Raw genomic sequence first — 23,732 nt, 5'->3', positions numbered from 1 at the left:
TAACTCCCAGGACTTCTCTGGTGGTGCAGTGGTTGAGAGTCCGCCTGCCAATGCAGGGGACGTGGGTTCGAGCCCTGGTCCGGGAAGATCCCACATGTCGCGGAGCAACTAAGCCCGTGCACCACGACTACTGATCCCGCGAGCCACAACTACTGAGCCTGCGCTCTAGAGCCCACGAGCCACAACTACTGAGCCTGCGCACCACAACTACTGAAGCCCACGCGCCTAGAGCCCGTGCTCCGCAACAAGAGAAGCCAGCGCAATGAGAAGCCCTCGCGCCGCAATGAAGAGTAGCCCCCACTCGCCGCAACTAGAGAAAGCCTACGCAGAGCAACGCAGACCCAATGCAGCCAAAAATAAATAAATAAATTTATTTTAAAAAAAAACTTACTCCCCATTTCCCTTTCCCCAGCCCCTGGAAACCAGCCTTGACTTTCTGTCTCTGGATTGACTGCTTTACATACTAACACAAGTGGAATCACACAGTATTTGTTCTTTTGTGACTGGCTTATCTCACTGAGCATCATGTCCTCAAGGTTCATCCATGTTACAGCCGGTGTCAGATTTACCTTCCTTTTCTTAAGGCTGAATGCGTTTCCACTGTATGTGTAGACTACGTTTTGTTTACCCATATTCATCCTTTGAAGGACACATGGGTTGTTTCCGCCTCTTGGCTGTTGCGACTAATGCTGCTACGAACACGGGTGCACAGATATCTCTTTAAGACCCTGCTTTTAATGCTTCTGGGAACATACCCAGAAGTGGAATTGTGGCTCACATGGCACTTCTGTGTTTAGTTTTTTGAGGAACTGCCATACTGTTACAGATTCATTTTCATAAGCAGGTGGTTTATGGTTTCCCAGTGGACAGCACGGCGCTTGGCACTGCAGTTTAGGAGCCGCTCCTTTAAGCCTGGGGAGGGCCTCCTGCATCTCTGGGGGCGGCATGGGAGGGAAGCAGAGCTGGACGGGTACGACTGTTTCCACCAGAGCCTCTCCGCTGTTCGATGTTTTATTTTAAGCTTCCTCCTAAAGTAGTTTGAGAGGGAGTGTCTCACATTAGAAAAATAAAGTGTAAAGGCCACTCTCTAAACACATAACAGCAGCCCAAACCAGTGCAAGTTGTTTTAAGTTTTACAAAAGTGTGTGTAAATGTCAACCAAGAGAGCACAATGGCGGCACTCTCTGCACGGCTGTGCCCGCCAGGAATCGGTCCGTTCCTCGCTGCCCTCAGGTCGCTAAGCCTCTCTGGAGCCCCTGGCTGCTCAGGGTGAGCGGGGACTGTACGGGGGTGGGGAGACGGTGCTGCAGCAACTGGAAGGCTGGCCTGAGGGCCCTGGGAACTCCCACCCCGCCTTACACTGGAAGACACTTCAGGAAATAAAGGGCCGGGGCCAGAGAGGCAGAGTCAAATTGGAAGCACTGGGCCCACCAGCTGTGTGACATCAACTAAAGAGACCCAAAGTGGGAGAGGATTCAGTAAAATAGAGATGACAGAGACACAAACAGAATGTGCATTGACCTACCTGAGCGTAGGCGCCTTGCCACCTGGATGAGGCAGGCACAGACCTGGGCCGGTGTGTGCGTGCGTGTGCCCATGTGTGCGCATACGTGTGAGATCGTCCCGTCCGACAGGTAAAGGGCTGAACTGCAGGATCCCGTCCATCTCAGCTTCACGTTTTAACTGCTGTCAGTCCCTCGTGGTTCTCCACGTCTGGTCTCTCCTTGCCTTTCTCTTCCTTCATCTCATGTCCTCGCCTCCATCCTTTCCAGCATCCGGGTGCAGGTCAGTAGCGGGGACGACACACAGGCGTGCACACATGCACACACACATGCACACACACACACACAAGTATGCCTCTGGGGTGCGTCCAGGTCACACGAATGTCAGCAGGGCTGGAGGAGGTGACAGAATGACCCTCTTCCCCCCCCGTCCCATTTGTACAGTAAAGCTTTCGAGAGGGTTGGAAGTGTAAACAACACGAGCTGCCCCAAGAAATCTGAAAAGGCATTCATTTCAACAGAGCAGAAAACAGGACCCACGGGTGGCAGGCCAGAGCGCTGCCGCGTCATAAACACGCTGTGCCACTAAATAGAACTGGCATCATTTGCAGCAACACAGATGGACGCAGAGATGATCACACTAAGTGACGTAAGTCTGACAGAGAAGAACGAGTATCATATGCTATCACTTAAGGAACGGAATATTTCCAGCCATAGCAGTAAACAAGCAATGTCACAGTCATCAGCAAATGCAGCCACCCCAGGCGGTGAGCTGGCGGGCCCTGAGGAAACTCCGGATGTGAAAACACAGGACCCTGGCCCCAGACAGCTGAGGTGCAGATCAAAGGAATGATTTCAGTGAGCCCAGACGCTTGCATCTTTCCATACGTGGAAAAACGCTACATTCCTTACCTTGGGATAGCTGGTTTTCTTTAATTTACAATAATACTCTGACGTTCAGAGTACCTTCCCTTCGTTGCAAAACGTCTGTATAACCTGACTCCCCCTCCCACCCGCCACTGCCTCCTCCGAGCAGTTCTCCCAGGGTTACTTGAGATGCTGGCTCCCGGGCTTAAGTCCTAAACATTTCCGCCCAATAAAACATAACTCTCAACTTTTAGGTTGTGCGTGTTTTTTCAGTTGACACACTTACGTGTGGAATCTAAAAAAGGACACAAACTTAGTTACAAAAGAGAAACAGACTCACAGACGTAGAATACAAACTTATGGGGAAGTTTGAATAAAGGGCACATGTAGAATTCTCCTTATATGTTTAAGGGGAAGAAAATGAAAACTAGAGGCCATAGGTCCTGACCTGGAGCTCAGACCCCAGGTGAGGCCAGGTAGGTGAGTACAAGCTGCCAGGGAGCCAGGACTCTGCGTCTTCAGGAAGAACAAGCCCAGGGTGGCCAGAAGGGAGTCTGCATGGCTTCCTGCAAGGGATGTGCTGACGCCAGCGCGGCCCCTTGATCGGCCACCTGGAAGGCCAGGCAGAGTTTAAACCAAGTTGGAGGTGAGCACTTTGGAGTTCTAGGAAGAGCAGCTGGGAGCCTGTCTACAGACCAGTGCTGGGGCCTAGGGACCGCGGGCTGCAGGGAGAAGGGTGCAAACAAAGAGCAGAGAGCTTGCTCACCACCAGGTCTACAGGGGTTAAATCATCAGACACTGCACCCCCGGCCGACCCACCAGCGTGCACCCTGAGAGGGGCTCAGGAGGAAAACGGGGTGGGCACTCCGTGCTTTGGAAAACTGGCCCCCTGGATAGACACATACCTCAGGAAGAATTGTAATGACCCCAGATTCCTGCACCTTCCCACACAGAGAAAAGCACTAAAAATCACTAACTCGAGATATCTGTTCTTTGTGACTTGCTAATCCTTTACCAAGATGTGTGCTTGCTGCATGCATTCCCTGTAGCCAAAAATTGTCTATAAACCATCTCCTCCCCTCCCTCTTCAGAAAAATTCCCTCGAAGCTTCTGAGAGGCGGTCTTCCAAGCTACAGTCCTCAGTAAGGTCCCTGAATGGAACTGAACACTAATAACAAACTATCAGAAAGAGAAAGTAAGAAAACAGTCCCAATTACAATTGCATCAAAAAGAATAAAATACCTAGGAGTAAATGTCACCAAAGAGGTGAAAGACCTGTACACTGAAAACTATAACTGATGAAAGAAACTGAAGAAGACACATAAATGAAAACATATTCTACACTCATGGATTGGAAGAATTAATATTGTTAAAATGTCCACACTACCCACAGCAATCTAGAGATTCAATGCAATCCCTATCAAAATCCCAATGGCACTTTTTCCCAGAAAAAGAACAAACAATCCTAAATTTGTATGGAACCACAAAAGACACTGAATAGCCAAACAAATCCTGAGAAAGAACAGAGCCGGAGTCATCACACTTTCTGATTTCAAGCTATATTACAAAGCTGTGGTAATCAAAACTGTATAACATTGGCATAAAAGCAGACACATAGATCAATGGACAGAATAGAGAGCCCAGGAATAAACCCACACATATATGGTTCCCTTACAACAAAGGAGCCAAGAATATACAATAGGGAAAGGATAGTCTCTTTAATAAATGGTGTTGGGGAAACTGGACCACTACCTTACACCATACCCAGAAATTAACTTAAAATGGATTAAAGGCTTGAACCTAAGACCTGAAATTGTAAAACTCCTAGAAGAAAACATAGGTGGTAGGCTCCTTGACATTGGCCTTGGCAATGATTTTTTGGAACTGACACCAAAAGCAAAGGCAACAGAAGCCAAAAATAAACAAGTGGGACTACATCAAACTAAAAAGTTTCCATACAGCAAAAGAAACTACCAACAAAATGAAAAGACAACCTATGGAATGGAAGAAAAATATTTGAAAATCACATATTTCATAAGGGGTTAATATTCAAAATGTATGAAGAACTTACACAACTCAGTTGCAAAAAAAAAAAATAATACAAACAGTCTGATTAAGAAATGGGCAGAGGATCTCAATAGACATTTTTCCAAAGAAGACACACAGATGGTCAATAGGTACATGGAAAGGTGCTCAGCATCACGAATCATCAGGGAAATGCAAATCAAAACCACAGTGAGATAGCACCTCGCACCTTTAGAATGGCTATTATCAAAAAGACGAGAAACAACAAGTATTGGCAAGGATATAGGGAAAAGGGAATCATTGTGCACTGTTGGTGGGAATGTAAATTGGTGCAGCCACGATAGAAAACAGTATGGAGGTTCCTCAAAAAAATTAAAAATAGAACTACCATACGACCCAGCAATTTCACTTCTGGGTATTTATCTGAAGGAAAGGAAATTACTGCCTCAAAAAGATATCTGCACCCCTATCTTCACTGCAGCATTTTTCATAATAGCCAAGACATGGAAACAAGATGGATGAATGGATAAAGAAAATGTGGTATATATATACAATAGAATATTACTTAGCCATAAAAAGAAGGAAATCCTGCTATTTGTGACAAGACAGACTTTGAGAGCATTATGCTAAGTGAAGTAAATTAGACAGAGAAAGACAAATAATGTATGATCTCACTTACGTGTGGAATCTAAAATAACAAAAAGAAAGAAAGAACACCAAGCTCCTGGATACACAGACAGATTGATGGTTACCGGAAGTGGGGAAGGGGTGCAGCAAAGTGGGTGAATGGGGTTTAAAAGTACATCTCTCAATGGCCATCATCAAAAAGTCTATAAGGAATAAATGCTGGAGAGGGTGTGGCAAAAAGGGAACCCTCCTGCCCTGTTGGTGGGAATGTAAATTGGTGTAGCCACTATGGAAAACAGTGTGAAGTTTCCTCAAAAAGTTGTTTAGATTTTTTTGCAGCTTTTCTACTCAGCCAGGACCCAAGAGGATTTTGGATCACTGCTCACAACCGTCCCAACAGCCATATCCTCAGTCCTGTCACTGTGGACAGGCCTTTAGAAACCCCAGTGAGGAAGGGAGTCCAGCTGGGCACAGACCCCAGAGCCCCCTGCAGGTGCACCCAAACCCCAGCTCCTGTGCCCACCCTTCCTGGGACTCCCCATCCCCTCCCTGTTCCCCGTCCCCACCTGGCAGGGATGCCCTAGGCAAGTCCTGGGGCCCCGGCCCCGTGCTGCCCACTAGTCAGTGTGAGATGAGGGTCATCTTGTGCCCAAGCCCCCCTCCTCCATCCCCTCCCACCCAGGCTCTGGCGTCCAGCCACTGCCTACAGGCCCTGGGCCTCCACGAATCCCCTGCCTGGACCCCTCTGTGACCGTGGTCCTGTGGCCCCTCTGAAAGAAGGCCAGATTTGGAGTTGTCAGTACTGGCCTGAGACCTTGGTTCTACCTCTTTGCCAGCTGCAGGAATTTGTTCAAGTTACTTGACCCCCCCCCCACCCCGGACCTCAGATCCCCCAGGGCTTACTCCTTGCTGAGGATTAAGTAAAATCATCAATGCAAAGCAGGTGCTCAGTAAACATTTGTAAAGGGGTGAGACCAACTCTTTCCCAGACTTAAATCCTGGGAGGATTTTATTTTGTAGGTCCTTACAAGAAACATTGCACAACGTAATGGAACTGTCTTCTAGTGGAATTTCATAAAAGATGTGGGAGCATTATTCACGTGGCTGTGCCTTTTACTAAAATCATATGCTGGGGGATAACTTTTCAAAGGCCATTTGACCGACAGAGAAAGCGGAACAACTCAGTGGGACCCAAGAGCCCCTTCGACCAGCATCACATGGTTTATGCCACGTGTGTTAGGACTTCACCTGGCAGAGGTCTACCTGTATTTTAGGTCTGCCACAGACGGGACCACTGCGTTCGTTTTCACAACTTCCTGCTGATGGGCCTGAGGGCTCTCATCCAGGGAAAGGAAGGACAGATGCCTCGAAACCTGGATGGTCAGACCACCGCGCTACACGCCACAGGTACAAACAGAGCTGTGCGGGGCAAGGAGATGGCGCTGACGACACGGCCCTTCCCCTTCTCACCCACCCCACTCATAATGGCAACGTCTCCTCAGTCTGTCTCTCCCCACAGCTACGTCGCTGGCTTGGGCTCAACAGGGAAAGCAGACCAGAGGCAGAATGAAAATATGCATCGCATCGTTATGTTAGAGGGAGCCCAGCTCCTAACAACGGCAATTAGGTCAGCGGAGGAGGTCTGGTGGCTGGCCTGGAACACGGCACAGCTCTCCAGCTGACCCTCACATCAGCTGAGAACCGGGCTCACGTCTCCAGCAGGTAACACAAGCGGCTGCAGAAACCTTAGCCTCCTACTTATCTCTAGTACTTGCAGCAGGACGGAAAGTCACCTGGCATGGTCTTAAACTCTTCCGTTACTGTGAACAGTACCTGTCTGCTCGTCTCTGACCCCTGGTGGCAATTAAACATTTTCAGGGAAAGTGGGTGGTTGTGCATTTGAAGAGGTCAGTGACCGCAGACCCCTCTAAATGCAGACACAGCGGGAAATGGGACTGACTTCTCACGGGGCTGGGTCACTGGCTCTCCCCACCTCTATGCTGGTTTCTGGAGGGCTCACAACACGTTCTGGAACAGAACTCCCGCTGACGGTCTCTGCGGCCTGCTCCCCGTGGCTGCCGGAGCCTCCGCTTCTCTCTGTTCTCTCACCAACAGGCGCCGCGGAGCAGAGGCGAGAGGAAGCACCTGCTCTCCCTGAGGGCCCGGACGGTGAGGGCGGAGGGGCGCCCCTCAGAGCAGGGGCACTTGCCGAGCGTGACCACCCTCCCCCGAATGGCACCTGCAGGTCCTACGGGGCTCGGGACATGCGAACACACAGACACACAGGCGTTCTCGATCAGCCCCTTTATTTCTGGACTGTCGCCAAGGCCACTTTGGGTCGCAGGCACGTCACGGAGTACCGGGGAAAGCGGGCCAGCAAGACCCAGCGGGGCTGCCTGCGGCCGCCGCCTCCTCACGGGGAGCTGAGCCGGCCGCAGAACAGAAGTGCTTGGGTCTTGCTGTGCTGGATAAAGAAGAGGAAAGGGTGGTCGGCACAGAACCTGGGGGTGATCCTGGCGCAGCGCAACATCAGGACTGCGGCGGAGGCGGCGGCCGCCTCCGTGCCCTCCTCGTCGACCTCCACAAAGGCCTTGTGCGCGACCCGGGACAGGCACAGGTCCCCCCGGGACGACATCGCGGAGAAGTCCGCCCTGGCGTTCTCGAAGGCGTCAGTCACGCCCAGGGTGCGGAGGACGCCCTCCATGTCGTAGCTCTCCCCCAGCTTAAACTTGGGCAGGGACACCTCCACCTCCTCCTCCTCCATCAGGTCCGGCCTCGTCCACTCGACGAATTTCTCGTAAGTCAGTTCCTTTTCCACCTAGAAGAGGCGAGTAGAGGAGCTTCGGGTCCAGAGCAACGCTGCCCAGTGGGACCGTCTGCCATGGCCCGCACGCGCCGCGCTGTGGGTTCGAGGGGGCGGCCGGGGGAGTCGTGCCGGCTTCAGAAAGGGTTCCCGCTGGGAGGTGGGGAGCCTGCCGGGCGGGGATTCAGACGTGACCCCCTTCCCCCCACGGCGCGATTACCGCTTAGTTACCGTTTTCAAATCGGTCTTTCCATCAGGAAGCATGATGATCATATTGAGCTCTCCGCCGACGTAGGGAAGCACCAGAATCTGCGTGAATATCTCTCCGATGTAGGTTATTTTAAAGGTGGATTTCTTAAACATCATTTGCACAGGCTTCTCCACATTCTGTAAAGGAAATGGATAAACACGAAGTTGAAACAAGACACTGGACGAGTCAGCAGAGCCGGCCACTCTGGGCCCCAGAAACACTCTGTTGGCTTCCACACACCACACCAGTGCCCTCTCTTTTGCCAGCTCACCTTCACTGCTTCCGCCTCCAAACCCTGGGGCACCCAGGGCTCAGGCCTCATGCTGCTTTTCTGCTGGTGAGCTCAGTCCCGTGACTTTAAATAGAATTCCCACATTCCTATTCCTGGCCGGGACCTCCCCCCCATACTCCAGATGCATACATTTTACTGCCTACTCAACACCTGCATTTGGACATAACAGAAACCTCCAGTGTCACCTCTCACACCGGTTCCTCGTGTTCCCCTCCACGGCTGCTCCATCTATAATTGTCCCCATCTCAGTTGATGGCAACACCATTCAACCCAGGGTCAAAAACCCTGGCGTGTCCTTGACCCCCGTCCTTCACACCCCACATCTGACTCATTACAAACCACGCTGGCTCCACTTTTAAGACACAAAGCTTGTGCTTCCCACCCCCACTGCTGTCAGCCCAGCCCCGGTCATCGTGACAACTCCCAAGTGACCTCCCTGGTCCTGCATTTGCACAGGGGCCAGAGGGGTCCCGGGAGATCGGTGCACAGCTCTCTGTGAGAGCTCAGAGGAGGGGTACAGAAACCGGGCTGGGGGCACTGCTAGGGAGGCTTCCAGACGCTGCTGGAGAGGAAAGGGGGATATACAGGTACTGACAGAATGAAGACAGAGACAGGGGTAGGATCCAGGGCCACGAAGAGCTTCATGTGCCATAGTCTGGAGTTTGAACTTGATCTCAAAAGTTCTGGGAAGCCAGGAAGGACTCTAAGCCTGAGAGCTACACCGTGGGATGTGCGATACAGACAGAACGCCCAGCGGCAGCATGGACCACATTTGATGACACAGCAGAGGAGGGGCAGGGCGAGAAGAAGGCTCCAGGTTTGCTGGGAGACCGGATGCTGGGCTGCCTAAAGCCACACGAAGCGTCAGTTACTTGAGGTCAGCCTTCTCGCACGTTCTATAAACCAGTGTGAACACAGGGACTGTTTCCAAGAACCGCCTCTGTTGTTGCGAAATACCCATATTCACCTTGCTGACTTTGAACGGCCTTTCCTTGGTGTGCTGTTTGTTAAACTGATTCTCCCAGTTTCCTTTGAAGTAGATGGCGTTCACGAGAACCAGACAAGTCATGGAGTCCACTGAATCTGGAGACAGCAGGTCTATAATTTTTCCTGAAAAGAAGAATTAAAGAACCAGTTAGCTAAAGGGCTTCCTGACGGAGGCATCGGGACGAGATTCACTGGGCCGTCTTCTTGAAGGGTCAAGTGCACAGACGAAGGGGCTTGCCGTCCCCCAAACAACCATGTACAGGGAGACTGGCCCCGGAAACAAAGGCAGCGACAAAAACTTTTAAAGCTCTGGTCAGAAAAACACCATCAGTTGAATAAAACATAAAAATGAACAAAGTAATATGTGCAGGATAATTCACAGTGAGAGAGAGAGGAATGTTTGATGTCTACGCTTCAGGGGATTGTCCTGAAGGTGAGAGGTTGTAGCCTGTGTGGAGAACATTTAAATTAAGAACCGCAGGTGGATGAGGACCTAACCAAGTGTCCTGCGATGACACTCAGTAACCCGCAGAGCACAAGCGGAGCCGGACAGGCAGGCAGCTGGAGACCTGCACCCAAATTTTTCTTTACACTATTTGTGAAAAGAAAGATTATATTAACATTAACAACGACAACAAAAAAATTAAAGTGAAGATTGTTCTGGAAAAGGTGCACCAAACACTGATGAGGACAGGGAAAAAGCTAGAGAAAATAATTATACACTGATTGTATTTCAAAAGTAGATTTTTAAAGTTTAGAGTTATTCAGAGAAAAAAATCATTCCTGTTTACATTTGATGGTCTTGTGAAGGAACTGACAATAAGATTCATTAAAATACTATGAAAACACCTCCTGTACAGCACAGGGAACTCTACTGAATACTCTGTAATGACCTATATGGGAAAAGAATCTAAAAAAGAGTGGATCTATGTATAGGTATAACTGATTCGCTTTGCTGTACACCTGAAACTACCACCACACTGTAAATCAACTATACTCCAATAAAATTAATTAGAAAATACCATGAAAGCAGAAATAACAACATATCTTCACCTTCTGTCCTTTGGGCTACCCAGGTGTTTATGTGTTTCCTGGATTCCTCCGCAGCGCTGATAAAGTCGAGCTCTTCCATCTCTGCTTGGTAGAATTTGCGGCAGGACTCTTTGAAAGACTAGGAGACACAGAGCAACGTAATCGCATGGCTACAAAAACAATCAACGCCAGGAGCTTACTTCCTCACCACACCAAGTCAGAACGTCGATAATTTTATGGTTTACATATGTAATGTACAAATGAGTGTGAGGAATTAACCTTAAATCCTTTCTCAGTCTTCAGCTACATTTAATAATAAACACAAACTAAGAAAAATCATGGTCTGGATGTCAAATAAATGCCATGGACTGCTTGGTCCTTCGTGGGAGTCGCCGCACCAGTGAGGTCAGGACGCTGGCAGCAGCTGCAGGGCCACGGCCGTGCCCAGTGGGCTCCTACCACGGTGAGGGCCACTGCTCCCTGGGTGTTTCAGAACCGCCTGCCGTGAACCAGGGCCCGTTGTCCCACATTAACACGGGAAACCCGCGCCCCACGCCACCGCTTCCTCAGCGCTTGTGGTGAGGCGCTAAATCCACACCGTTCAGAAGGGTGCCACCTGCGGCTACGGGCACTTGAACTGCAGCTGGTGCCACTGGGGGACTGAATACGTCACTTCACCTGCGTTGAATTAACGACACTGGGACATAAGTAGCTGCGTGTCCAGTGGCTGCCATCGCGGACGGCAGCGCGTGGGGTCCTGCGTCACCCCACCCACGTGCATCTCAGCCCGCAGGCCCTCTGCTGCACCACAAGGTCCCCGCTGCCACCTCCCCGCCACCTCGGTCTCTACCTTCTTAGTAAAAGCAGCGAGTATGACTTACTGGGAGGAAATCATAAGTCTTCTCTCCAAAGAGCTTGTTGGCAGTTCTGAGCAAGTACTGTGTGCCGGTCCTGTTAACTTCGGTGAGAAGGTTCTGGAAATCCTGGTGGATGTCTCCACCTCCGCCGCTGCTTCTGCTTAGAGAAAGTGCCTGAAATCAAAAACAGATAAAAACGCACAACTTCAGTGTGCCCTGAGTACAGGAAACGGATACAACACCAGAGTCAGCCTAAGGACCACACTGGTCCTCACTGCAGCTTAAAAGGAGAGATTCACCCGGTTAGAGACAAAACGCCTCTCGGAAGCCGCCCAGCCTCCCTCCCGCAGGGAGCCCGAGCAGGGACGGCAGGAGCAGAAACGGCCCTTTGCAAGCCCAGCTCCGTGCGCCCACCCCTTGTGGTCCGTCTGCAGACGAGGCTGCCCGCCAGGCCTCCCGTCTCCGCACGCACAGGCCGCGTGCTCGGGTCTGGGCTGGCCCTGGGACGTGCGCTGACCAGCGGAACACAGGAGAGGTGACTGTTCCAGGCCTGGGCCGAAAACGGCCCGGCAGCTCCACGTTCGCTGTCTCGTCCCCCCGCCCTCGCGGTCTAACAAAGTCCCCGCTATCCCGCTGGGGGCCTCGCGGACAGCCCTGGGGAGCCGACACTGCTCGGGGAGAGCTCCTTGTGGGAGGACAGAGGCCCCAGCCAACAGCCAGCACCAAGGCCCTTCCCAGATCACGAGTGAGCCCAGCGGGCACCATGGGGCCAGGCCAGAGGCTGAAAAGCTACCATCGTCATTCCCAGCCACTCAGCTGCGGGGCGGGTTCTTTTGCAGCCATTGAAGGTCCAGGCAGCCGTCCAGGCGTGGTTCTGCTGTAACACAAAGCTAGAACGTGGGCGCTGGCTTTGGACCCAGCAGCTGGCCGAGGCTGGAAGGACAGTGCGGAAACCACTGCCACCTGCAGCGGCATGAAGGCTGGCCCTCTCCCCGGGGAATCGTGTATCTGGCTGGCTAAGGACATGCCCGGGAAGAACGCGGCATCGGTAGCCACCTGGGAGAGGGAGAGCTGAGGGAAGAGAAAGATGAGCTGGAGAGGGAGCTATTGCATTGTCAAGCAGAACTTAAAGGAAATATTTGCAACCCAGGACTTGCTGGGTGGAAAGTGAAAATGTTTCTCACTCCCAGCCTCTCCAGCTGGCAAATTATTCTGAAAGTAAGTGACGGCCTCAGGGCAAAGGTCAAACTCAAAGCACAGGCCTCCAGGGCAGGATCAGGACACTTTGTTAAACCTTGGAGATTGAGGCAGGGCCCCGAGACCCTCTCAGCCAGACAAAGGGCTTCAGGACATTGTCCCCCAGCCCAGCGGAGCCCTGCCTCACGAGCCTGTGCCCGTGCCCCTGCTCAGGGAAGCAGAATTTAAGCCGCTATTAGAAACCCACACGGTTCAGAAGCAGCCTCGATCCCAGACCCCTAGCCTGCAGAGCCGTGAGGAAGGAAACTGCTGCTGCTTGGGCCACTCAGCCTGGACTCGTCAGCCCGAGCACACTGACCTCCCCACGGCACAGCGTGACCCCTCCCTGTCTCTCCAGGGTGTGCCAGGAGTGGGGCGGCAGATAATCGGCCTCTTTAGTTCACAGAGCTCTGCACCCGGGAGCCTCAACAGCCCCGTTCCTCCTGGACTTGGAGCCCAAGCCCGGCCCCAGGAAGGGACGAGACCCTGGGGCCTTGGGAGGGCTGTGAATGCGTGGTGGGGCCAGAGGACAGACTACGGCTGCCATCGGTGGCCCCAGGAGCTGGACCTTCGTGCCCTGCGCAGCCCGCCTCGGGCTGGTCCGGGCGTCACTGCAGGGCTGGCCTCGCCAGCCAGGCCTTGGCCAGCGCGTCAGAGCAGAGGCTGGAGGAGCACTTGCTCATTCATGTCCTCCTGGAAGCCAGGTGCTGAGCTGTCAGGAAGGCCCGGCCACCTGCCAGAGAGACATGGTGTGGGAGGCCCAGGGGACGGGGCAGCACACAGGGAGTTATGTGTCAAGAGCAAGGCCTTTGGGATTTGAAACATGGAGGACCAGCTCAACTGAGAAAGTAACAGCATTTACCATCGCCCAGAACTGGTTTCAGGTACGTACCTGGGACATCTGGGCCGCGGTGTTTCCCTTTGCCCCCATGAAGACCATGGCCAGGGCAGAGGAGATGCTTATGGGTGAGATAAACACATTTTTCGAGTTGTCTTCACCCAGATGTTTCAAAAGGGTCAAGGCAAAGGTGCCGTTTGCTTCCGACAGAGCATCCATGGTGGTGAGTCTGAAACGATGGATTTAAAATCAGCGTTGCGTAAATTTAGGCTACACGTCGGCCGTGTCTCACTCTGCTGTTAAAAGTTACCACTGACACTTTGGTTCAGCGAGCAAATAGGTACAGGCACAAAACTCGATTTCTTTTGCAGGGGCCCTCAGAATTATTTTGTGGGTTTCTAACGTTTAGTGAACACAGCTGAACAGTGACGCTGATAACACAGAGAGAGAGTGGGAGGACCCACATCCTGGGTACTTGCTGGGGGTGGAATTGGGGAAGGAGCTGTTGGCTTTTGCTTTCATTTCTGTATTGTTTGGCGTGTTTAAGGGCCTATATGTATTATTTTATAATTTAAAAATCATTCAAAATGATAAATCCAACCACACAGTAACACAAGAAAAGATGGTTGAATGTTTTTGTAATGTGGGAGCAAAGCCCTCATTTAGGATAACCTGAAGCCTTCAGGTAAAAGACAAATCAAATCACATACAAAGAGGCACGAAAGCCTTAAAAACAAACACCTCTGACGTCCAGTTCTCCTTCTATGAGACCTCAGCTTGTGCCAAAGCCCAAATCGAAGGCCCTGTCCCCAGGCCCCTGCTGCCCCCAGGCCCAGGCCCTCCTCGCCCGGTTCTGGACGAGGGCACTTGGGGACTCAGGCAAGAAGCACAGACTCCAGCATCCCTGATGCAGTCAGACGTCACGACTCAGACCCCGCCCCCCCCCCCCCCCACCACACAGGTCATCCTCTGGCCTGGGGACAGGGCCACCAAGATGGCCAGTCCACCAGGAGAGGCTGCAGCCCCATGGCCCTCCATGAACTGAGTAAGGACAGGGGTGTAGGGCCCTGTGTGTGTTAGGTCTGCTGCAAGGTCACCTGGCCAAGGAGAGGTCCCACGAGCCCCCTCCCCACCCATCCAAGATTCTGTTTTGCCATCTGCACGCATTTCCCCCTCAGATGTTGAAGGAGTGTTGATTCAAATGGAAATGCCAACCTAAGAGACGCCATTAATAAAGCACCCTGTCTCTGGTAGTGTCCAGCAAATTTGTTTCAGGCTCTGGCCTTTCTGTCACTGATCTCAAAAAGCACACCTGCCCTCATCCCCCCCCACAACCCCAGGAAAGCACTGGCCTGGCCAGCCCACGGTATCTACTGGGGCCGCGGAGAAATCAGTGTACTTCTGTGTATTGTGTGAAGGGAATTAGAGCTGAAAGATCAATAGTTCTTCAACAGAAAGCAGCTTTGGTCTTAAAACTAAACTGGGAAAAACGAAGCAGGAGACTCAGAGGAAAAGGCGCGGAGACCAGGTTCAGAGTCCCAGCTCTGGCACCCTGAGTCAGTTACTTGATTTCTGCTCCCTGCATGAGGAAGGGGGTATACCAGATAATCTGTGCTCTGATGGGGTTCGGGGCAGGCCACCCCAAAATACTGAAACAGGACTGAAACTCTGTTGTGCCTTTTTAAAGCTCATCTTGTTTGCCTCATCTGAGCTTATTAACAGATTCGTGATTTTTTACAAACAAGATATTTCAATTAGTGGATGTCTGTTTTCTTCTTGGTGCTCAAATCGTCACAACTAGGGGCTAGTGGGCTTCTCTTTAATCTACTCTATTTTGAGATGTTGATCTCCAACACCCTCCCTTTACAGCAACAACAAGGTCTTACATCCATTGTGAATTTTTTTCCCAGTCCAAAGATACCAAGTTTCAGCCCCTCTCTTAGCTTCATGGAAAAGTTGTAAAGCACAAAACCGAATCCTTGACTCCTCAAGGAGCGCGTGAGTCTTGGTGCTGCTGTGGCGAAGCTGGGCAGATGTTTCCTTCCAAGCCCTTCACACAGTATGCTGCGAAGGGGAGACACCACGTCAAGTTTTCATCCGCCACCCCACCCCCGACTTTCCTCAAACACAGCTGAACTCAGAGATGCCCATCCGGGCTGCAGTGGTCCCAGCCTCCTCTTCGCTTATACCGATGTGTGGATCCCACTGTCTGCCAGCCACGCCATCCGCATGGTTCCACTCTGGACTCACCGCTCTTCAGCCTGGGCACTGCTGACCCCCCAGACACTCCTTTGGGCCCAATGTCTTCCTGCTTCATGGTTTACTCCCTTCTTTGATGAAGCGAATCGTCCAATAGCTTTCTAAGACAGAATACACACATTTTGACTTCTTGCATGTCTGCAAATGTCTTTATTCTACCATCCCATACGATTGACGGTTTGGCAGCCTCCAGGATGGGCTGCATGTCACTTTACCTCTTGAGGTGCTGGCTGGTCGCTTCCCAGCCTTCAGCTCTCCTGCTGGGAAGTCTGAAGATATTCGGACCCCAGCTCCATCCCTCCTCCCGGCATCCCGGTCTTTGGAAGCTCGTGAAATCTGATCCTTATCCTTGATATTCTGAATGTCACTCATGATCATTTGTCTGTCCTTCAGATGGGCCCCGTTTACTCATTTTGCCGTGCACTTGGTGGGCCCTTTCAATCTAGCAAATCAAGAAAATTTCCCTTTCTCTCTGAGAACTGAACTTTTTTTTTCCCCCCCATTTTTTGACCACACCGTGAGGCATGTGGGATCTCAGTTCCCCAACCAGGGATCGAACCCGGGCCCCCTGCATTGGAAGCACAGAGCCTTAATCACTGGACCGCCAGGGAAGTCCCTCTCTGGGAACTTTTAAGGCACTTGTCCGTTCCCTGCAGACTGACTCTGTTCTCTTTTTCTGGGCCTCCTACCTGCACGAGTGGCAAGCACAGAAGCGGATATCTGTCTTGCACTTGGGACTGCACGGTCTCTGCTCTCTGCGTGCGGTAGAGAGCTCTGCTCTCATCTGCCCCCCTCTCTTGCATTTTCCATCACAATGACGTTTTGTTCCATTTTCTGGAAGATACTCATGACTTTCTCTTGCAATCTTTCTACTGATTTTTTCCAGTCTCAGCCATTATAGCTTTAATTCCTAAACACTCCTTGTTCCCTGCTGTTCCTTCTTTACTGCCTCCCCCCCCCCGCCCCACCCCCTTCCCCGGTTCCCTGGAGAACGTCAACCACAGTCTGTGATGTTGTCTTCTGCTTCCTGTATCGTCTCTCTTCTCCTGGGGTCTTCTGTTATTGTGCTGGTGTTTATATTATTTGGGTCTCTTTCATACACAGGCTTTCCACAAATGCTTGACGATCCTGGGATGTCAGTCATATTTAAGAGGGAAACACAAAACGAGGTTGGAAACCGTTTACATGGCAGGATGTGTGCGATCAAGGGGTCAGTAGCCTTTTTCTACTGAGCAACCAGGTCTGGCTGCAGGCAGGGTAGGGGCTGGGGGGTTCCTACGGGATCCGTAATCCCCTCCTCTCAGTCCAATGCCTGGGGGTCCCTGAGTTTGCGCATCAGATCCTGCAGGGGTGAGACCTGATCTCCTGCTGGGTTCTGGGTAAGGCAGGGAGGGTGGCTGTCCGCTGCAGAGTAGATGGCCTGTGGGGGTCACATCAGTCTGTGGACACGCTTTCTACCCAGGCCCCATTTGCAGCCCTGCACTTCACCCCCGCCTTTGCTGGCGCCTGGGCCCCTTCTGGTCTGTTTCCCTTCCTCGGCACTCAGCCCCTCCCCTGGTCACTTCCCTCCTCCAAAACCTCTGACCTCTCTTGTCCACCCTTTGTCTCCTCTCTCCCTTCTCTGTCTTTGTGTTTTTGATGCTTCACAAGGCTCCTTCATTGTCATTTTAGCAGGGTTTTATGAAAGGAAGATGCTAAACACATGGTCACAAATCTACAAATTATTTTTGTGAGCAGAGTAAAACATTAAAAGCCATTTCTTCGCCCATTACCCGGTTCCTCTGTTAATTGTGAAATAAATGTCCAAACTCCGAGTACCATTTATTAAGATCCTTCTTGTTTGTACCGAAATGTGAATTTGATAATAACCTGCCACATAATCATAAACTGATTTTCATTATCACTTTGCAATAATATATAAATCTTTAATATTAATCATAAAAAGATTAAAGAGGTCTTAATCCTAAAGAAGAAAGAAAAATAGGACCAAATTCAAACAGTTTACCACGAAGACATTCCAGATATCAAAGAAAATTATAGACAATCTAGTGGGGTCTTTATATTGAGGGACAGCTCTTCTCCATTCAATGTACATACCAGTAACAAGGATACACATTTCACAGGATCACACAGAAAACACAACACCTATCAACGGCTTTCCAAGTCCCTACTTTTTCAGCTTCCGTAGATAAGACAGCCAAAAGTGTCCTTCATATACACACATGCACACACACGCTTGCAAAATTCATCATATATTTCAAAATTATTTACAGCTTCAATAACAATATGCCTTTTAAAATATATTTAATCATGAACATAAAAACCAGTATTAAGGTTTCATTAATGAACAATGTCATATATGTGTGTGTGTGTGTGTGTGTGTGTGTGTGTGTATAAAACAAGTCTAACAAATCTACCTTTGGCACCATTTTTTCCCTGTAGCACCATCAGTAATCTTCCGCAGTTAATGTGCATAATTGGTTTAATTCAACTGATCAAGTCTTAATAATTTTTTAAGGTGTCACTATTTAATTGTGCTTCTTGTCTTCTTGGATTAGGATGCCTTAATTTCCTAGAGGATTTACTATTAAAGATTGGTTTAATGGAGACCTGGGCTCCTGCTTTGTCCCCACCTGGTCTCTGGGGCACTGTGTGTGTGTGTGTGTGTGTGTGTGTGTGTGTGTGTGTGTGTTGTCTAATACGTAAACGGGATGATTCCTTCTACTTTATAAGTTTACTGTGAGGATTAGATAAACTAATGCCTGGCACACAGAGGGTATTCAATAAATGGTGGGTAGAACTACACGTTATTTTCTTTCTGCTGATGTCCAGGCCTGATCTCAGGTCCAGCAAGCTTGGCAGTGTAAGGTGTGTGGCCTTCCCTGGGGTCTAACGACAAACACTTAGTGTGATGTAGGCCACTCTTTGTATAAACAGAAAAGAATGGTGATTCCATTCACTCTATGGTTGCTGGCTGGAGTTACACGCAATAAGCTGAACTGTAACAAAATGCCTTGGATTGGAACTGGCCTCATATACTGCTTTTAAATACTCAGCTTACATGACCAAGTATGACTAAAACTGTGACCCTTCTCTGGGGTGGCCTGAAGCCGGGGATGCAGGCACTCACGAGCGGTGGGGAAGAGCGGGACACACGCAGAACAGAGAACCACAGCCCTTCCTGCTAATCCCGGGGCACATCTCTGGGCCGCGGCAACGCCGCCGCAGGACCTCAGTCCAGAGGCTACTTTTCACACTCTCCCTCCCCACTCGGCCATAAAGTACACCAACTGGGCCGGGAGGGACCGTGCCTACACTGACCCAGCTTCCCCCGGCACCCGGCGTATTCCTGGCGGCACGTGAGGACTAATTTTCCATACTCTCTCCTTCAAAACTGAGCTTTATGGGGGGGAAAAGGGGAAGAAAGCAACTGAAGAGCCAACCTCATCCAGCACGCGCAACCCCAGGTAAGACTAAAACCTCTCCCCGTCCTCTTAGCCCTGAAGATGCCGAACCCTGCAACACTGTGCCTGCAACGAGTTTACCGAACAACAGACGTGCCAGGATCTGGAATGGTCCTCACGATTATCTTCGCAGGCCTGAGGCCTCCGAAAGCGCCTGAGCGCCGGCCACCCGGTGGGCGGGAGACCGCTGGGCAGCGGGGCCGCCTGGGCACCCACCTGGGCACCCACCCGGGCTTCCCTCGGGCCCCAGCCCCACCCACGCCCGGGCTCCCAACGCCCGGCGCCCTGCGGCGCGCGCCCGCGGGGGTCACCTGTGCGCGCGGGGCCCGGAGCGGCCCCCGGGGAGGCTCGGCGCCGCCCCCATGCGAGCGTGGGCGAGACCGAGGGTCCTCCGCGTCCCGGGCGGCGGCGGCGGCGGCGGCGGCGGCCGCCACACTCACCGCGCCGTCACTTCCGCCGGATCCGAAAGGGAACCCCAGCTGGACGCGCGCCCCCGCCCACCCCTCCGGTCCTCAGCGGTCACGACCCGGCCGCCCGCCCGCCTCCCCGCCTCGCGCGCAGGCCCGACGCCGCGGCCCGAGCGCCCCGGACACTCACCGAGCGCGCGGCCGGAGAGGGAGGCGCGGCAGCGGAGGAGACGGCGGCTGCGGGGGTCCCAAGTACCGCGGCCGGGAGGCGGGCGGGGCGGGGCCGCGCCGGAGGGGAGGGGCGGGGCCGAGCGGGAGGGGAGGGGAGGGGAGGGGAGGGGAGGGGCGGGGGCGGGGAGGGGCGGGGAGGGGGCGGGGCCGGCGGGGAGGGGGCGGGGCCGGGCGGGGAGGGGCGGGGCCGGGCGGGGCCCCAGGGGCGCCAGGTACGCCGCAGCATCCTTTCCGCTCCCAGGGTGGTGACTGCGTACCCGGGGCCGCCTGGGGCGTGGATGGAACGAAGGCCCGGCTCTCCGGAGGCTTTCAGTGGGCCGACCAGCGTGTCGCTGTGTCTTAGTCCAGAAAAGTGTCCCCCCTGGCACGTGGGCTTGAGTCGCACAGCGCAGAGCAGAGCGCGCTCCTCCTGGGTGTGCAGAGGGCCCAGTTATCCGACCCGTGCGAATCGGACTCCAGGGAACCGACAGATCACACAAATGCTATGGAATCCTGGTCTGCCACCTCGGAGCAGTCTTGGAGAACGGAAAGGGCTCGGGTGACTGCAGTGGGGAAAATGCTAGCCTCGTCTTCAAAATGATAAGTTCAATTTTGTACACCTCAGATAGTTCAGTGCCTCTTCTGCCCTTAGCCTAAGCCAGGGGCTCTCGACCTCGACACTATATTTACCTCTGAGCCGGATAAGTCTTTGTTGCAGGAGGGCTGTACTGGTCCCTCTACCCACTAGATGCCAGCAGCAAACCCTGCCATCCCTCCCCCAGAGTGACTGTTTTAATTTTATTTTTGAAGTAGTAAACATTGACGAAGGTTCGAGATATCTCGCTTCTACCCTTATCTTCTCCAGTCCTTATCACCCCAAGTTTATTAGCTCAGCTTTATCCTTCCAGCTTATCTTCTTGCAGAAATAAGCAACATAAATATATTGTGACATGAGAAATAAAATTGAGTCACTATGTCACCGGGTTTTAAATGGAGCTGGGAGGCTATCATGGAGGTGGACTTATGCACGGCCTCACCAGGTAGAACGACAAACCTTTGAACTGGGCGGAACCACAAAAGCTCCAAGGACTCTGCAAGAACACCTGCAACTTGTCACAGTAAGACCTTCCCCTCCCTCTAGTTATGGCCTTAGGGATCAGTCAGGGTCAGCCAAGACTAGTTACTGCCACCATGGGCAGCTGAAATTCTTAGTACAGCAACCCTGCCTTCCGTGCCTTTAAAAGCCCCTTATTCCTTTTACTACTCCGAGTGGGACTCGGTTTGGGTTCCTACTCGAATCCGTGTGCCCCAAATTGCAATACTTTGATCTCAGATTATCACTTTTGGTTTGGTTCTTGCCTCCAAGGTTTCTTCAGGTTAAAAAAAAAAAAAGTATATGTATATATATTCCACTCCTTTCTTACCGAAAGGGTAGCATTCTATCTCTCCATATGACCATCCGTTATCTGTCGATAGTTCTGCAACTTGCTTTTTTCACTTAACACTAAATTTTGGAGCTCTCTCTAATTTGGCACATAGAGATCATCCTTATTCTTTTTCAAGGCTGCACTGTATTTCATTGTGTGCCACTGATGGCCACTTGGGTTGTTTCCAGTCTTACGTCATTACAAATAACGCTGCCATATAAAACCTAGTGCTGGGCTTCTCAAACTGTAATGCATGTGCAAACGGTCTGAGGGTGTTGTTAAAATGCAGCTTCCACTATTTACAATAGCCAGGACATGGAAGCAACCTAAGTGTCCATCGCCAGATGAATGGATAAAGAAGATGTGGCACATTTATACAATGGACTATTAACCATAGAAAGAAACAAAATTGAGTTACTTGTAGATAATGATGGTAAGAGACTGTCATACAGAGCGAAGTAAGTCAGAAAGAGAAAAACAAATACTGTATGCTAACACGTATATATGGAATCTAAAACAAAAAAATGGTTCTGAAGAACCTAGGGGCAGGACAGGAATAAAGACGCAGACGTAGAGAATGGACTTGAGGACACGGGGAGGGGGAAGGGTAAGCTGGGATGAAGTGAGAGAGTGGCATGGACATATATACACTACCAAATGTAAAATGGATAGCTAGTGGGAAGCAGCCGCATAGCACAGGGAGATCAGCTCGGTGGTTTGTGACCACCTAGAGGGGTGGGATAAGGAGGGAGGGAGGGAGACGCAAGAGGGAGGGGATATGGGGATATACGTATATGTATAGCTGATTCGCTTTGTTATACAGCAGCAACTAACACAACAATGTAAAGCAATTACACTCCAATAAAGATGTTAAAAAAAAAAGCAGCTTCCAGCTCACTAGATCCTGAGATGCTGCATTTCTAACACGCTCTCTGCTAGCTGATGCTGCTGGGCCACAGACCACACATTCAGTAGCAAGAACTTGGTGTGAATATTGTTTTGTATGATTCCTAGATCCTTAGAAAGGGGATTGCTAGATCAGAAGTTAAATACAGATATATTTTTATTAGTTATTGTCAAATTGGAATTGTTTCCTTTCACCAGCTATATCCAAGTGCTTCTTCACAGACTTACTAACAATGATGCCTGGGTATCTTTGGATTTTTACCAATTTGATAGGTGAGAAATATTGTCTCAGTAGTTTAATTAGCATTTCCCTTACTGTGAGTGAGGTTGAACATCGTATGCTTTTCATATGTTTAAAAGCCATTGCCTCTTTCTGATTTATTTTTTACCCTGTGACCTGCTCATGACTTCTGTTCGTTTTTAAAAATTGTTTGGTCTTTTTCTTCTTGGTTCTTAAGTGCTCTTTATATATTAGCATAATTAGTCTTTGTGATATGTCACACATGTTTTCTCCCAGCTTCTCATCTGTCTTCTGACATTGCTTCTGGTGACTTTAGCATATACCTTTTTTATGTAGTCAAATTTAATGATTTCTCCTTTATGGCCTATAGATTTTCGCACCATAATTAGAAGTCTTTCTCCAGATTACGGAGTTCGCCAGTGTTTTCTTGCAGTAGTTGTATGGTTTTTTGTTGTTGTTTGTATTTTTTTTGTTTTTCTGGTTAGAGTTGATCCTGGTGTTTGGAAAACGTAGATCCAATTTTTACTCTTTCAAATGGCTTTCCAGCTGTTCCAGCTCCATTTGTTACAAAGTCTGTATTTTCACTGATGATTTGACAGGCCACCTTTATTACACACTAAATAGCTGTATGCACTGTTTCTGGACCCATATCCTGTTTCTGTGTATGCCTGGTTCTGAACGTTATATCCAGCCACATCTGTCACTCTTTCAACTACAGAGCTTTCATGATACGAGTTACCACCTGGTGCGGGGGCAGTCCTCCTCATCGCTCCTCTCTTTCAGGGTTTTCCTGGCTTTCTCTGCTTCTTTACTTTCCCATATAAACTTGAGAGTCAACTTGTCTAACTCTAAAAAAAAAAAGAGTTGGTATATTTGTTAGAATCATATTGAATTTACCTGTGGTGAATTAACATTGCTTCCTGATTTAGTTGTCCTCTCTGAAGGGGAGCAGAATATGCCACCCCAAAATGTGCCCCTCTGGCATGTGGCTTATTTTGAGCAGAAAGCAACCAAGACCCAGCAGACTCAGGAAAACTTTTACCTCTCCCTTAACTGCCTAAAAGAATGTAGATAGGGGGCCTAGCCCAGAAAGAGAGCTGTGACCAGAGATAACTTTTCACCTGAAAGACTTACCTGCACGGCGGGGCAGACATCTGCTCTCCTTACGGTCCAGTGGATGCCCCCGCCCCACCCCATTCCTTAGCTCAGGATGGCATATAAGCCTCAACTGCCTGATTGGCTTCGGGTCTTATATTTTCATGGGACTCCCATACATGAAACTAAATTTGTCTTTCTCCTGGTAATGTGTCTTATGTCAGTTCAACTATCAGACCAGCCAAAGAACCTAGACAGGTAGAAGGAAAATTTTGATGCTCCCCTACATAGCCAGGAACATGCTGGATCTTTCTATTTGCTCAAATATTTTTTTCTGTTTTTCAGGACTGTTGAAGTTTTCTTCATAGAAGGCTGGCACATTTATTATTTAGTTTATTCCTAGTTAT

General features: G+C 50.6%; 1 protein-coding gene across 2 annotated transcripts; it reads right to left on the bottom strand.

The window, feature by feature from the left end:
• Window positions 1-7,310: 7,310 nt before the first annotated feature.
• On the bottom strand, window positions 7,311-19,734 carry SERPINB6 (serpin family B member 6). Of its 2 annotated transcripts, none has more exons than XM_068558680.1 (7): window positions 19,637-19,734; window positions 13,371-13,545; window positions 11,267-11,416; window positions 10,407-10,524; window positions 9,334-9,476; window positions 8,056-8,211; window positions 7,311-7,839 (listed from the first exon to the last, which is right to left on the bottom strand). In XM_068558680.1, exons 2-7 carry the CDS (start codon window positions 13,533-13,535, stop codon window positions 7,435-7,437), a joined length of 1,137 nt encoding a protein of 378 aa, XP_068414781.1. In that variant the 5' UTR covers window positions 13,536-13,545; window positions 19,637-19,734; the 3' UTR covers window positions 7,311-7,434. The 2 variants fall into 2 exon arrangements, with proteins under 2 accessions (XP_068414781.1, XP_068414780.1); XM_068558679.1 differs by lacking the exon at window positions 19,637-19,734 and adding an exon at window positions 19,351-19,468.
• Window positions 19,735-23,732: the final 3,998 nt, after the last annotated feature.

Source organism: Eschrichtius robustus, chromosome 12 (genome assembly GCF_028021215.1).
Source record: "Eschrichtius robustus isolate mEscRob2 chromosome 12, mEscRob2.pri, whole genome shotgun sequence".
Taxonomy (NCBI): Eukaryota; Metazoa; Chordata; class Mammalia; order Artiodactyla; family Eschrichtiidae; genus Eschrichtius; species Eschrichtius robustus.
Note: the sequence above shows the minus strand (reverse complement) of the source record. Positions and strands in the feature narration are given on the sequence as shown.